Source organism: Thunnus albacares, chromosome 14, assembly GCF_914725855.1.
Source record: "Thunnus albacares chromosome 14, fThuAlb1.1, whole genome shotgun sequence".
NCBI classification, from domain to species: Eukaryota; Metazoa; Chordata; class Actinopteri; order Scombriformes; family Scombridae; genus Thunnus; species Thunnus albacares.
Genome location: NC_058119.1, coordinates 26,362,603 through 26,377,994, shown reverse-complemented (window position 1 = coordinate 26,377,994; position 15,392 = coordinate 26,362,603). Strand labels below are relative to the sequence as shown.

Here is a 15,392-nt window from a genome sequence, read left to right as displayed (position 1 = left end):
ATTATGACTCAAGCAGCTGCTTAATTTGATATTTCCTCGCCAGAGACGGCACATCCTGACTTCTCTCTTAATATCAAACAGAGCACAAGCAGTGTGTTCATGATTATAAACATGCTACAGTGTTTTATGAGCGACTTGACCAGTGTTTTAACATTCATAGGAAGTAAATCCGAAGTTGACACGACTGTTTGAGTGGAAGTGGGAGCGCCGTGTGGACATCTATGCTTATAAGGATGTTACGAGGCTGCGTATGATGACGATCAGCAGACGGAGCATCAGAAATCATTCGCAGTTGTCCTGAATTTATTCATGATGGAAAAAGAAAAGAGGAATGTGAGAGGGGGTCAGCGGGAAAATGAGGGGGGGAGGGACAAAGAAGAAAAAAAAAGAGACTGAACCCTAATCTGTATCATCTGAAGCTGCCTTTAGTGTGTGTGTGTGTGTGTGTGTGTGTGTATGAGGGGCTTAAACAGGCATCTGCCACAAGCCTTGATAACAGACCGACACTCCAGTTACATCCCAACGCTCCAATTATACAGACTAATCCCACAAATACATTACATGTACACAGGGACCCAAGCACACACACACAATAGAAAAATAGATGCTTTTATTCTTTAGATCAACAGCTGTGACGGCGCTGTTTGTGTCAAGACGAATCAAATTATTAAATGTATGAAAACCCCCTATTGTGCCCGTTCAGACGGATAATAATAAATGTTAAAAGACGTCACGGTAAACACAAGGTTACATTTTTCCTGTGTCGCCGCCGGTGTCACAAAGGATGCGATCCCGCTTGCAGTTAGTCGTCTTCGGTCCAAGATAAAGTGGGAAGCCAGAGCTTGTAAACAAAAGCAGCTTATTCGCCGGAACGAGTTTTTGGCAACCTGACATCTCTCTGGAGTTTGGCAGCACAAGAAGTTTAAAGTAAATCTCGTTCCAATTCCTCGAACTTAACATGAGGATAACACATTTGCACTCTTCGCTGTAATGTACCTTCCTTTGTGTCCATTCTGGTTAAGAAAGCACGAAGAAGTCGCTGAATACGAGCCTCATATTGTTAATATTTAAGCCTTGTTTTTCAGCTACAGTACGACCAGCTGCTGGTTAACAGACGTCAACATTCATTTCCCAGACACGCTTTTATTTTGGCGTCGTCTCCCTGTCCTCGCTTCACATCACCTTCTCACTAACATGCTTTTTCCAGACGCGCTTGTTTCTACTGTATTCGATGCTACCGCTGTTTGAATATCATATCAGATGAAATTAAAAGTTTAAATGCAGTTTGTTTGCTCTCCCGTCTCTGGCTCAGAGCGAATCTACTGTAGTTATCCAAACACTTCACTGTTCTTTCAGTGGCAGCCATGAATGTGTGTGTGAGTCTGTGTTTGTGTAGGGTGGGCTTTGTTCCTCTGACCTAGTTAAGCTGGTTACTTTGTCCTCCCACTCTGATGATAATGGCACACACACACACGCACACTAACACACACACTAACTAACACACCCTTCAATAGGCCAAGGACAGTTTTCTACTGAAGAAAGAGTCTGAGTAAGTGTTTCTGGAAAGAAACGTTGTTGTTGAGTTTTTGGGGGTTTTTTTTTTAAGCAGTACAGACTAAATTCCATCCACCTCCAGTAAACTGTGGTCTTATAACCTTTATAAAATAAAACAGATACTATCTGCTAGCCAGATACCACAAGGCCTGAATGGGATAATGTGTTTGAGTGAACTGACCCTTTAACTGGCTTTTCTCCTTATCCTTTACCCTGAGTAAGGAATCTGTTTTTTGTTGGCATGACATTGGAAAATTAGTCAGCAACTCACACACACACACACACACACACACACACACACACACACACACACACACACCCCGGCTAAGTCCTTGTCTGTTTCAATGTGTGTCAGATTATTATTATGGGCTGTCTGCTGGCCACAGTGATGCAGGAGAGGCAGGTCTGGATCTGATTAACATACCTCTAGTAGTGTGGAGGTGTGTGTGTGTGTCTCTCTCTCTCACACACACACACACAGATATAGATTTTATTGACTTGTTTGGGTGTGGGCCACATTTTTATGTTGTTTAACCAAATATAAGAACATGATTTAGACATAAACCTGTGATACCGCACATTTTAAGCTTCTCAAAAATTTTTAAAACTTAAAAACCATATTGTGAATTTTTGTCAGTCATGAGAGTAAATTCTGTTTAGGTCTGCAGCTAAAGATTATTTTCATTATCGATTCATTTGTGGATTATTTTCTCAATTAATCTTTTAAATGTAGTGAAAAATGCCCGATATAACTTCCTAGAGTCAACAGTGATGTTTTCAGATGTCTTGTTTTGACTTATCAACAGTTCATAATGCAAAGATAAACAGTTTATTATCATGTATGACTCAGAAAAGCTTCAGATCTTCACATCTGAAGAGCTGCAACCAGCAGATGTTTGGCATTTATATCTAAAAATGAGGATTATCAGAATAGTTGCCAGTTAATTTTTCTGTTCGACTAATCATTGCAGCTCTTATTCTGTTAAAGCAACTAAAGTTGGGTTCAAATGGGAGGTTTTTTTCCATTCTTTGCAGCCTAGAATGGCTGATGTGGAGAAGCTTTTGTACCATTTTAGCACATTTAAAATAAATCCTGGCATAGCTGGGTGATATAAAACTATATTTGTCAATATAGTTGTTTTTTAACTATAATAATATAAACATTTCTTGTTTTTTGGTGTCTTTTATTTAGTTTCTCTGCAGTTTGTGTTGCCTGAAAGAAACATTGACTTTAAAAAAAGACTCCAGTGGAGCTTTTTTTCCATCCAACATTAGGAAACTGGTGTTCGCTGCGGTCAGCTCCAAGTGAGAATGTGTGTAAGAGCGAGTGTGAAGCAGAGTGGTTTTGAAAACAAGCAAGTATGCTCAGGCAGCTTGCCCTGCATAAATAAAAGGTTTGCTGCCCTGCTGTTGATATGCACAAGCATGGCTGACACAAGGTCCAGTCCCCTGTTGATCTGGACCAGTCCCCTGTGGATCTGGACCAGTCAGAATACCAGATGACAACAGCAGATTGATCCTGAGGTCATATAGTTGTCATATAGACTTATTGAAAACGCAGGATTTAAATTTTACAACCATGTTTGTGTTTCTTTGTGTGCATCCTTAAAGGACCAGTGTATAGGATTTAGTGACAGTGTTTGGTTTGTCCGTTCTGGGCTACCGTAGAAACATGGTGGCTCTGTGAAAGGGGACCTGCTATCTATGTAGATATAAGCGGCTCATTCAAAGGTAACAAAAACACAACAATGCTTATTTTCAGGTGATTATACACTAATTAAAACATACTATTATATTACATTTCTGCCAATAGATCCCCCCTAAATCTGACACACTGGTCCTTTAACTGAACAAAACGAACCTTAAAGGCTCAGAAACAATAAATCCATAAAACTCTCTGAGCTGCAGAGCGACTAAAAAATCCACAACTACAGCAGTGAAAGACAGCAGAGTGGAAAATTAACTCCAGACTTGTGCTGGAAACGGTTCACTGTGAATGAGTTTGTCTACTGTATCAGCACCTTTGGCAGGGGATCAGCCATTATTTGGTCACTTTTTCATACGCTGTTAAGCATCTAGTGGGATTGCTGACCTTGGCAACAGAGGCACCTTCACAATGAAAGCGTTTTTGAGGCTCACAGATGAAATATTTTTAACACTATATACATTATTACATAGTTATGATACTAAAAGTGACAAACACTTAATGTGTTTCTTCTAAACGTGTGGTTTCAGGTGTTGTGTAGCTGCAGAAGACTGAATGAACCATGGCACAGTTCCCCACCACATTCACAGGTCTGTATGTGTTCGTAACTGGCATGAAATAAAATGTATGATAAAAGCTGATGTGTGTATTTTCCTCTCTGAGTTGTCAGCTAAGAGTCTTGTGAGTAGTTAAAGCAAGACGGCAGCACATTACTCTTATTAATGCACCGTAATATTTTACCAGCCCATTAGAAGACAGCTTCTCATAAATCCACCTTCATTTTCCATAACAAGTTTTACATCTTAGACCCCCCCTAAAGATTATTTATTAATCTTATTGTCAAGCTTATAGACTTCAGAGGCAGAATAAAGTCACATGATCGCTCTTTTCCAGCTAAAGGGTACAAAAAGGGAATTACTTTTCTGACAGCTGCAATTGTTCTTGCATTTAAACTTGACTCAGCATGACTCATCGTACGTGGAAATTGCCAGTAAATTGCACAGAACAGAGTAGGAAATATAAAGGAAGTTGTCAGCATCTTACATTTTACTGTATAGCGTTCCCTTTGTGTCAAACCTGAACATAAATTTGGAAATACTCAGATGACCCTGAGACACAGAATGTTTTGATGAAATGATCTGCTGTCAGACTTAATGATCCATTCAATCGCTTGCGATGAATCCTTGGCAGCGGATCTGTTTAAAGTCACGTCTCACTGAATCAAACATTGATTAGTCATCTACTGAACTTTCTAAGGAACAACCATAGTCAGTGTTCAGCTCTCAGTCCCTCGTCTATTCATCTTTACTCCAGTTCTTACTCCACTCTGAAGTGTCACTCACTAGGAATCCGCTAACAGGAACTGAAACCGGTGACTAACACATTCTTCTAATGCCTCCCCTTTCTCCATCTGTCTGGCTCTGTCTTGGGTTTGTTGTCTAATCTCTACTTATGTGTGTGTGTGTGTGTTTGCCCTTTTTTTTTTTTTTTTGTGGGTGTGTTAGGTCCAGATGTGTTTCTGATCTCAGTGGATGAGAGAGCCAAACATGATCAGCAGTTTCACAGCCTCTCTCCAACTGCCAGGGGTTACATCACAGGTAACCGTCTCTCTGTCTCTCTTATCTACACTCCAGACCACACCTACCATTACAGTATATGGGTGAGGCGAGATGAGGGCTTGAATGAGGCCAATGTCAATAAAGGTCCTTTGTGCTTGTGTGTACTTACAGGAAGTGAATGTGAATTATAAAATAAAATATATTTGGTAAGAGGACAAGTGCAAAAAGCTCTGGTGAACCACATTTTACATTTCATTTAATGTCCTAAAAGTTAAAGATATGATGCCATAGTCTGTTTGTTTTTTTAATGGGGTTCGACCACATTCCACACAATCAAGAGCAGCCATGCTCCTTTCATCTGTCCTGTGATTTTACATCCTGTTTGTATTTGTCTGTCAGGCGACCAGGCCAGGAACTTCTTCCTTCAATCAGGACTGCCCCCGCCCATCCTGGCCCAAATATGGTGAGTCACAAGGCCAGGAAGTAACGACCAGCTCACAGACTAACAGACATTTAGAAGCCACTTCGTTCATTACATTATTTAAAAAATGATATAAATGCTGCATGCTGTTTGTTCACACCAATGATTGTTACAGTTTTTTGTGAAGAAATGAACTCATTCCCTCCTAAATATTTGCTTCGTGTACCTTCAGGGCTCTGGCTGACATGAACAGTGACGGCCGTATGGACATCCATGAGTTCTCCATCGCCATGAAACTCATCAAACTGAAACTCCAGGGTCACCCTCTGCCCACCGCGCTACCCCCCAGTATGAAACAGCCCCCGCTGCCTTTAGCCCCACCAACCGGCTTCGGTAAGACGCACATGAAAACACACACGGCACACTGTGGGAGTGAAATAACTGTTTGATGTTTATAGCAGAAGAATCTTGTCAACCTGCTGTGATTAATAAAATAATTTCTTCTAAATTATTTGTCTTGCCTGCGAATTCAGATGATTTGTAACTGTTTCATTTCACTGATGGTTCACCGCCGCTAAGTCAATAAAGAGGAAACACTGCACACAGTTTACTGTAATAACATTGACGTAATCCTTTACTATCAGTTCATCTGATATCTGCTTTTCTTCACAATTTCTTGACATCCTCTAAAGATGATATCACTCTCTCTTCTTGAAAGGTCATATAGAAAATGTTTGCTCTCTCTTTCTCAGCTCTTCTTCTTTCCTATCAATAAAGTTATAACACAAACATGGTCCTCTCTCGTTCAGGCTTCCACTCTCACCCAATGACACACTTTCAAGGGAATGATGTATTTATATATAATGTGACTCTGTATGAAAATTTCTGATAATCACGTCCTCACTGTATATCTGTTCTTCTCCAGGCATGCCTCCCATGCCCCCCCTGGCTCCCATCTCTGCTTCTCTGCCAGGCGTGCCCCCGCTCCCCCTGCCGCCTCTCCCCGTCGGAGTGTCTCCCCCGCTCGTCTCATCCGCCCCGCCGCCCCTCCCCCAGCCCATCGCCAACGGAGCTCCTCCCACAGGCATGATGCAGCCCATCTCAGGCTTCTCCCACCCAGGTAACAGCCTCGCTAAAGTTGTTTGTGTCACGTCTGCAGCAAACGTCTCAGTTCTAAGCTCCTGTTTACACATAATATACACATATATATTTACATTTTAGACAGTCAGGTGATGCTTTTATGTCTTTGTGAAGCTTAGTTAGAGGTTTTTGCAAGAGTAGAACAAAGACCTCCCGCACACTGTCTTCTGTGCTTGCAATTAGAGGAGAGGAGATTTATTGGGAGCATCATCAGGTTATTTCAGGAAATAACCTGATGAAGGTCTGTGTACCGAAACGTTGATCCTAATAAATCTCCTCTAATTGCAAGCACAGAAGACAGTATGCAGGAGTTCTTTATTCTCTTATTGTGAGTCCATGGTCTTCTTCTATCTGCAGCTGTGTGAAAGTTCTGCTCCTTGAGGTTTTTTGCTTGTGTAGGAGCTTTCACACAGTCAGTATAGACCGAATCACTTGTGGGTTGACAACTGGTGGTTGTTTTGAATTGCGGAGAAATGTGAAATCAGCCCCCGTTTTCTCTGTAAATTGTGTGTACGTGACACAGGAGTTTGACGCAGGGGTTTTTCCACTGGAAGTTAATGTAAACCAACACTGACATTATTGTCACAACATAAAGAATACCATGAAAAGAAATGCTCTATAAGGTATATACACACCGCTTTGACGGTGTCAGTCTCTGATCTCAACCTTCAGACTATATTTCACTCTCCCCACAGCTTCCTCCGTCAACAAGTCTTCATCATTTAATCGTACAAGTACCAAGTTGCAGAAGGGGCCGTCCTTTGATGCTGCCAGGTATGTCAGCTTATCAGAATGATAGTTTCCCCTTATATCTCGATCATGGCTCCTCACCCAGGAGCATTTTGATTGTGCATCTTACATTTATATGTGTTATGTTTCCATGGTAATCCTTTGCTCTGCCTCTTGTTACTTGTTGTAGTAGTCAGCCCCCCCTGGTTCCGGTTGATTGGGCTGTTCCTCAGTCCTCCAGGCTGAAGTACAGGCAGCTTTTTAACTCCCATGACAAGATGATGAGTGGACACCTCACCGGTACACACCCGCACCAACACTCGCATGTCATTATTTCTGATAGTATTTTGTTTGCCTCAGCATTTCAATGTGTTTATGGGTGTTTCTGTGCGCGATCGTGCACGTGTTCCAGGTCCCCAGGCTCGCACTATCCTGATGCAGTCCAGTCTTCCTCAGGGCCAGCTGGCCACGATATGGTCAGTACTTTGAAATCTAACCATTAAATCTTAACTCTTAACAGACGTTAAGCATTCAAAAATGAAATTTGCTCAATCTTTTTCTCCTTCAGGAGTCTATCAGATATCGACCAGGATGGAAAGCTAACAGCTGAGGAGTTTATCTTGGCCATGCACCTCATAGACATGGCTATGTCCGGTCTACCGCTACCCCCTGTGTTACCACCAGATTACCTCCCACCTACATTCAGGTGAATACTGTAATTAAATATCTCGTTAATTGACTGGTGGACATACAGGCCGTATGTTTGTTGTCAAGGAAACTAGGAGTAAACTGATATTTACTAGTTTTTGTTAAGAAACATCAGAAACATGGTTAAAACACGGGTCCAAAGTAGTTTTTATCTATTACTGTTTATGTTGTGCTGGTTATCTATATTTGTGAATATAATTTGTGTGTTAAAGGCGTGTACGTAGTGACAGTGTTCAGTCGGACCAGAAGAGCGTCCAGGAGGAGGTGGAGGAAGAGACGGAAAGCAGCCAGGAAAAGAAACTACCAGGTGAGTGGTCACTAGCCGTGTTAACTGGTCAAACTGGGACAAGACATGCCCTCAGCAGTTCAGTTTACTGCGCTAGACTCTTTAATTTTCTGCTGTTTTAACTCTAACGCGTTACTGTGATCGGCGAACATAACTTTAAAACACAACAGCATTCTCTCTACTTTCACTCTCGTTTTTGTGATCTGTTTGCTGCCATAAAAGCATAACCATAAAACCCCGCTGCTTCTTGTTTTCATTAACCGGCACACGAAACAGCTGTCGTCTCAGTATCAGCCTCTCCGCATAGTTAAACAAACTGTAGTCCGTTTTTAATTCATGTTTACTTTCTTACTTTCCTGGCCGTTCCACGAGACACATTTATTTTCGTGTTTTTAAAACTGTTCTGGCAGTTTAAAATAAATCAGAAATATCTTAAGCAAGGCCAGAAACATGAGAGCTCTTTCGCTGTTTTGTTTCCCCACATTTCATGTACTTGTATGTTTTAAAAGCTTTCATCCAGAGATGGAAAACAGCACCGGCAACAGGCCAGATGCAAAAAAGTTAATTTTCTGCTTTTTCGTCTCCCCGCAGTGACGTTCGAGGATAAGAAGAGGGAGAACTTTGAGCGAGGAAACCTGGAGTTGGAGAAGAGACGTCAGGCTCTGCAGGAGCAGCAGAGGAAAGAACAGGAGAGGCTGGCGGCGCTGGAGAGAGAGGAACAGGAGAGAAAGGTATCTAGATGATCATTATCTCATTTTCACACTGTGTGCACTCATGATTTGAATGTATGGCTTGTATATAAGCTCATAAAACATTAACGATAGCCACAGCGCTCTCACTGTAACAGTTATCTCTCATGTCTTTGAAACATATCAGGACATTATTTACATTTATTACACGTATTGAAACTAGGAGGAAATGAAGATGCATCGGGGTGACCTTTAACAAAATAATAGTTCTTTTTTTTTTTGTTCTGCGAGCTGATCCTTGTATGTTTGTGTCTCAGGAGCGCGAGCGACTGGAGCAGGAGAGGAGACGACAACAGGAATTAGAAAAACAGCTGGAGAAACAGAGAGAGCTGGAGAGGCAGAGAGAAGAGGAGAGACGCAAAGAGATCGAGAGGAGAGAGGTACGAAGGAGAGAGGAGAGGAGAAAATGATTACCATGTATCTGCATTTTAATTTAAGAGTTACGGTTGACTTAACGTTCAGCTGCTGCAGATGTGTAATTACATCCGCTGCAGACAACTTATAGACCTTTCACATCAACTCTTACGTTAAAGGGCCTAATTTACGCTCTTACAGCAGATGGCTCGTTGTGTGTAATGAAGTGTATAATATACTGTATGATTATAATAGGATGTGATGTAATATCTCATCTCATGTAGACTTTTAAGATATAATATTGTGACTACGGGGGATTAAAAAAAAAGGTGTTTTAATGTATGTGTGTGTGTGTTTTGTCCTTCTAGGCTGCGAAGCGGGAGTTGGAGCGTCAGCGTCAGTTGGAGTGGGAGCGTCAACGTCGTCAGGAGCTCCTAACTCAAAGAAACAGAGAGCAGGAGAGTATCGTGCTGCTCAAAGCCAGGAAGAAGACCCTGGAGTTTGAACTGGAGGCTCTGGTAATCAAACACAAGTCACATGATCATACGTACTTATAGCGGCAGTCAGTTCCTGGTATACATGTTATATATGAGTCAGTGCAGACTGGTTTATACTGCTGAGGAGAACAATAAATGAGCAATAAAAACAGAACAAACTGGAGATAATGACTGGTAGCTCTGATGCTTCAGTCGCCAACTTAACTACGTCACCCTGTTGTAAAGAGTTTCATCTTACTGGTAACAGAGGGAGTGTGTGTGTGTGTGTGTGTGTGTGTGTGTGTGTGTGTGTGTGTGTGTGTGTGTGTGTGTGAGAGAGACAGCTGTGAGCTTTAAAGTTTATCTTAGTCAAAGACAGACCAAAAACAAACAACCAATGCCAACAAGAAGAACAGAACACTGTACTTGTAGCTAATTATATTTGCCCAGATGTATTTTGTTTGTTTTCTTCTGTTTGTTCTGTTACTTATTTTTCATTGATTTACTGTAGTAACTGGTCCTGTGTGTTATTATGTTTGTATAGTTGAAAAAAAGTGAATAAAAACTTTAATTACATAAAGAAATGTAACATATTCCCCTCCATCTCTCCGTCTGTTTCTCCAGAACGACAAGAAGACGCAGTTGGAGGGTAAACTGAAGGACGTGCGGTTTCGTTTGTCCGCTCAGAGGAAAGAGGTGGAGCAGACCAATCAGACCAGAGAAACACGCATCGCTGAAATCACACTGTTACAACAGCAGCTGCAAGTACGCAAAAACATATAATCTATAGCTTTGATCACAGGAAGAATTCATGATAACAGACACGCACTCGGAAACTGTAGAACATGTTCTTGTAGTAGAGTAGTGTTACATGTACTTCTATATGCAGTGAAAAAGGGAATCTATTTTAAAAATTGTGATATTTTTTGTTTGTTTGTTTTTTTTATTGCAGGACTCCCAGCAGTGGTTGGGGAGGCTAATTCCTGATAAACAGAGTCTCAACGACCAGCTGAAACAGGTTCAACAGAACAGCCTCCAACGTGAGTATTACACACACTTAAATATATAAACGTTATATGTTTATTCTTGCATCACGTTTCAGGATGCTTGTGCCAGTTATACTGTATGTTTAACACGTTTCCACAGCAACAGTTAGGAATGTAGAGTGTGATGGACGTCATACAGTAAAATGTTATAATTATTCCCATTAACACCTGCTCCAATTTTGATGGTTTTGATATTTTAAATTTCAATTAAAGGATTAGAAACGCACGGCTGTCAAGATAAAAGCAGGACTGTCGATGGTTTGAAGATAAAATGTTTTAACTACCATGACGCATAATAATAAATCCTGAGCAAGCAGGATTACACCTACTTTCTATCACTGTCTCATTCGATATATTTGACACAAACCTATCTGTCTAATTGATCTAACCTGATCTCACACTGTCTCCGTGTGTTTAGGTGATAGTCTGTCATCCCTGCAGAAGGCCGTGGAGCAGAAGGAGACCAGCAGACAGCAGCTCAGAGAACAGCTGGATGCTGTGGAGAGAGAAACCAGGGCCAAACTGCTAGAAATAGATGCTTTCAACACCCAGCTGAAGGTAAACGGCTGATTAACCCAAACATTAAGACAGGACAGGAGATATGAGTCAGGGCTAAACCAGGTAAATATATAATTGTCTTAATAAACGACATTGTTAACAAACTAACTAGATGCTGTCATGACACAGCAAAAAAAAAAACAACTATTTAATTGCACTTAAACAGAATTACCTGAAAAATATCAGATATGAATCTAAAACAAAAGTAGCCAACAATAGGACAGAAAGGGCACAAATGATTGAGCTAAATAGTAGAATTTGTATTTGTGTCATTTGTTTTTGCATTCATGCAACTTTGAAAATTGTTTTAACAGAACTTCTGACATTAAGGTTAAAAAGTACATGTGATAACACTTATAACACTCTTAAATGATACGACACCGCCTGAATTTGGCTCATAGAAGAAGAATGTTTTATGTCCATGTAACAAAAAAATGAAGTAACCAACGTAAAGATGCAGTTTAATAACACTGATATCCTGTCTGTTTGATACATTGCTGTAGTGTTTTATTAATTCAAATAAATCTATGTAACTTAACAGCTAATTTACACATTAACTAGCTTGCGAAATGTAACATCATCCATGTTCAAACTGCTGTTAGCTAACATAGCTTTAAATAATGTCCTGTCCTGTCTGTCATACCTCCATCCTCACACTAGTTTAACATAGTCACAGTGTTTTCTGACTACTGTATCTGTGTCTGTCAGTGTGTTATTACTGTGTATTAATGGTCACTGCTGTGTTTCTGGTGTTAGCTGGTTCCTCAGACAGCAGCTTCATGTAGCTTTCACCAACAGTTCTCTACTGAGAGAGGAAGATGGAGGGATTGTTATTATTTTATTTCCCGGGGGGTCGGAGTACAGCAGTCTGTTCATGTTTCGCAGACTTTTATCCCAGATTTTTTTTTCTTTTCTTTTCTTATTTTCTCCTGATTTCCTCAGTCAGGTCAAAGTGAGGAGAGTTAGTCCTCTGGTGCGTCCCAACGAGGAGGAGAGGAGAATGAGAAGGAAGAAGGGAGGAAAACAACCACAATAAATTGATTTGTTGTAATTGCTAATCTAATAAAGCGGGTTCTCAGTTTTATTCAGCGTAGATAATATTACACTCTGATTTTTGGGGAAGTGGCACAAAAATCTTGAAGCAACAAACAAAACCAGCGGTCTTGGACACCAGTCTCTCTAGAGGAAAGTGCAGCCACGCCTCAGTGGTGTAACTCTTTGTGAAACAGAAGCACAGACCACTGAGATGTGAACCATGTTTGACTATACTGCCCTCCGCCTTAATTTCCACACCACTTCTTCTCCCCCAAAATCCTCTCTCATCACACTGCCGTGTCTTCTCCGTCCTCCTAACCCACCGGGACTCTTCCTCTCTGCTTCTACTCGCTGTCTTCCTCCTTCATGTCTCATCCCCACTTCTCTCTTCCTGTACTTCTCGACCTCTTGCCTTCATTTTCTCCCTGTTATATTCTTTGTTTAATCCACATATTAAACCCTTCCTTTCTATATTTTCTACCCCCCTTTTTTTTTTATTTATCTCCCCACACTGGCCTTTTGCTCCCTTGCCAATGCCAGTCTCTGTGTGAGTTCTATGCCAACCACTGTGCCAGGATAGAAGCCCTGCGACGCCAGCTTCAGGAGGAACAGAGAGGGAGACAGGTAGAGCACACTGCCACTGCTGGACTGGGGTGGTACTGCAGCTGGGATGTAATCTCTAATATAAAATCATATTGTCGAACACTTCTAATGGCAGACCTGGACTATGGAACAGTTTTTTTTTTTTTGCATTTGGATTTGACCTGCTGATTTGGCAGATTATTGGAGAAATGGTAAAAAAAAAAAAAAAAAAAACAACACCCTCTTGTCACACTACTAACCTGCAAGCTGCAAGTATTTTAGTCACTTTAGAAAGTTTTGTCTTTAACATAAACAAGCCAGACTTTTAAAAAAGCCTGGTTTGGGCTGACACTCCTGTTTTTAATATGTGTACTGCACTGCGTTGCCTCTTACCAGGCAGCTAGATGCTTGACTGTAATTGTCAAGCTGCGAGTGGGCACTGACACACATACTCATGTTTACTGATCCCTGGTATGTTGTTTGTTCTAGTCTCACAGGTCAGAGTCAGTAACACCTCTGACGATTTGGCACGCAATACTCATAAGTGGTGATGGAGAAAAAAAAACCTTTTTGATATCAAAAGACGTTTATTTAGCAAATAATCAGTTACTTCATCAGCAGTTACTTTTATGTGGTATTTTGTTTATCATATGTGGTTAAGGATACAAGCATCTTTTACACATAAACACACATTTTACACATTTTAACTAAAACAGCAACACATCCTCATAAAATAGTGACAAAATTCTAAAATTTAGGCCGTCAAAAACAACCTATAGTTAACGTTCACGCCATCTAGGGAAAGATCATGTTGTTGGTTAAAATGATCACTTGAAATGTGGTTTATACTTGTTTAATATTACGCAACCTCTATCGTCATGGCAGCAGTAAACACCACAACGTTACGTTTTTTTAAAAGAATGTCCCGACTCACAGTTGGACATGGGAAGGCCTCCACCCAACCCGCCTCCTCCTAACAAGGTAAAATATTCTCATCAAGTCACCTTATATTGACGTCATCTTCACTCATAATTACTACGACGGCTAGGTGGCGGTTTTTGCCGGCCTGAATTTTAGATCTATACTGTCGATTTTCTGGTGAGGGCGAGCTCAAATAGTCATCTAAGTGTATATATCTACATGTTCCTTTACTAGTAAGGACCTATAAGGCTTAAAAATCAATTTTATCACAGTCTGAAAACAGATTGAACATAAATCCGATACAGATAGACCAGCTGAAGAGTCAGTTCAGGTTTACTGCAGGCTGCATTAAACTGGCTGACAACTCTGGGCTGTTGCCAACTTGAGCCTGTTTTTATAATTCTGGCTACACTTACAGTTGTAACAGCACATTACTCATGACAGTGAGTCACAAACGCCTCTCCTTACATGAGTCAAGCCAAAAAGCACACTCTTTTTTTTGTTTTTTTTTTGGTTTAATGTATACTGAAAGGAAACCATCACGGGTCATGGATATCGATAAACTGAGATACTACATGCAAACACCTCATCCTCGGGTTATACATGAAATTATTTGAATAGCACTCAGTTTTTTATTTAAGCACCCACTCTGCATGTATTCCACCTTTAAACTCTGCAAGTGGAGCTCGCAAATGAGCCGAAATGTTAGGAACAAAGGCCAGAAGGACGTCATATGTCAAATGTTTCCCTCTCAGATTCAATTTTAAGGACACTCTTAATTTATTTAAAGCTCTTACACGTAGGAAGAGTGCTGACTGATGAGTTCTCCTGAATACATTAATGTGTAAATATGGACTCAAGCATAAACTGTCTGTGAGTGTGTGTTTGTCTGTGTTGATCGTACATGTGTGTGTGTGTGTGTATGTGTGTGTGTTTCAGTGCCAGGAGCAGGGACAGCTACAGGAGTGTGTGTCAGCCGTCAGGGTGTGTCTGGCACGGCTAGACTACGTTATAAAGGTTCACACAACAACCCAGCCTCGCCTCCCATACCAGCCCAACCCCTCCTCTCTGTCTCTTCCTTCCTTCTTCTTCTTCTTCTCCTCTTGTGTATCTTCCTTTCCTGTTTTTCTCTTCATCCTTTCTTTCATCTCTTCCTCAAATCACCTCCTCTTTGCTTCATCTTTTCTTCCTATTTTCCCTTCTTTTTATCTTCTCTCTCTCTCTCCTCTGCTTCCTGTCCTCTAAAATTAATGTATCCTCTCTATCTGTCCTCCTTTTTCAGCTCCACATCTTTTTCTTTGCCAAGCTGGTGTTAGCTCACTACGTAGCCAGCTGGCTAACTATGCTCCCATGATTAACGCTGCACACAGTCGACATGCTAAGCTAGCGGCCGTGCTAGGTTAGCAGGTGTACTAGATGAGGCGTTGCTATGCTAGGCTACTTTACTAGATGAGCACACTGTCCTGTAATACCACTTCCTTTATGCCACAAGAGGATGTTTCAGCCAGACAAGTAGAAGCTAGTAGATGTTTATTAGGCTAGCGTGTTGATAACGTAGAGTCTGAGTAT

At 41.0% G+C, this 15,392-nt stretch overlaps 1 protein-coding gene across 4 annotated transcripts in view; it reads left to right on the top strand.

Moving 5' to 3' along the window:
• The window catches only part of itsn1 (intersectin 1 (SH3 domain protein)), a 51,893-nt gene that overhangs the window by 5,243 nt on the left and 31,258 nt on the right, over window positions 1-15,392 (top strand). For 2 of the 4 annotated variants that reach the window (XM_044373014.1, XM_044373013.1), the window contains exons 2-18: window positions 3,790-3,849; window positions 4,765-4,857; window positions 5,218-5,281; window positions 5,472-5,632; window positions 6,165-6,359; window positions 7,075-7,153; window positions 7,299-7,408; window positions 7,521-7,584; window positions 7,677-7,814; window positions 8,029-8,123; window positions 8,694-8,833; window positions 9,109-9,231; window positions 9,574-9,723; window positions 10,306-10,446; window positions 10,634-10,721; window positions 11,146-11,285; window positions 12,861-12,944. In XM_044373014.1, coding sequence (XP_044228949.1) covers window positions 3,822-3,849; window positions 4,765-4,857; window positions 5,218-5,281; window positions 5,472-5,632; window positions 6,165-6,359; window positions 7,075-7,153; window positions 7,299-7,408; window positions 7,521-7,584; window positions 7,677-7,814; window positions 8,029-8,123; window positions 8,694-8,833; window positions 9,109-9,231; window positions 9,574-9,723; window positions 10,306-10,446; window positions 10,634-10,721; window positions 11,146-11,285; window positions 12,861-12,944 — 1,893 coding nt within the window. In that variant the 5' untranslated portion in view covers window positions 3,790-3,821. The remainder of the gene's footprint in view (window positions 1-3,789; window positions 3,850-4,764; window positions 4,858-5,217; window positions 5,282-5,471; window positions 5,633-6,164; window positions 6,360-7,074; window positions 7,154-7,298; window positions 7,409-7,520; window positions 7,585-7,676; window positions 7,815-8,028; window positions 8,124-8,693; window positions 8,834-9,108; window positions 9,232-9,573; window positions 9,724-10,305; window positions 10,447-10,633; window positions 10,722-11,145; window positions 11,286-12,860; window positions 12,945-15,392) is intronic. The other 2 variants (XM_044373016.1, XM_044373015.1) reach the window with 1 other exon arrangement.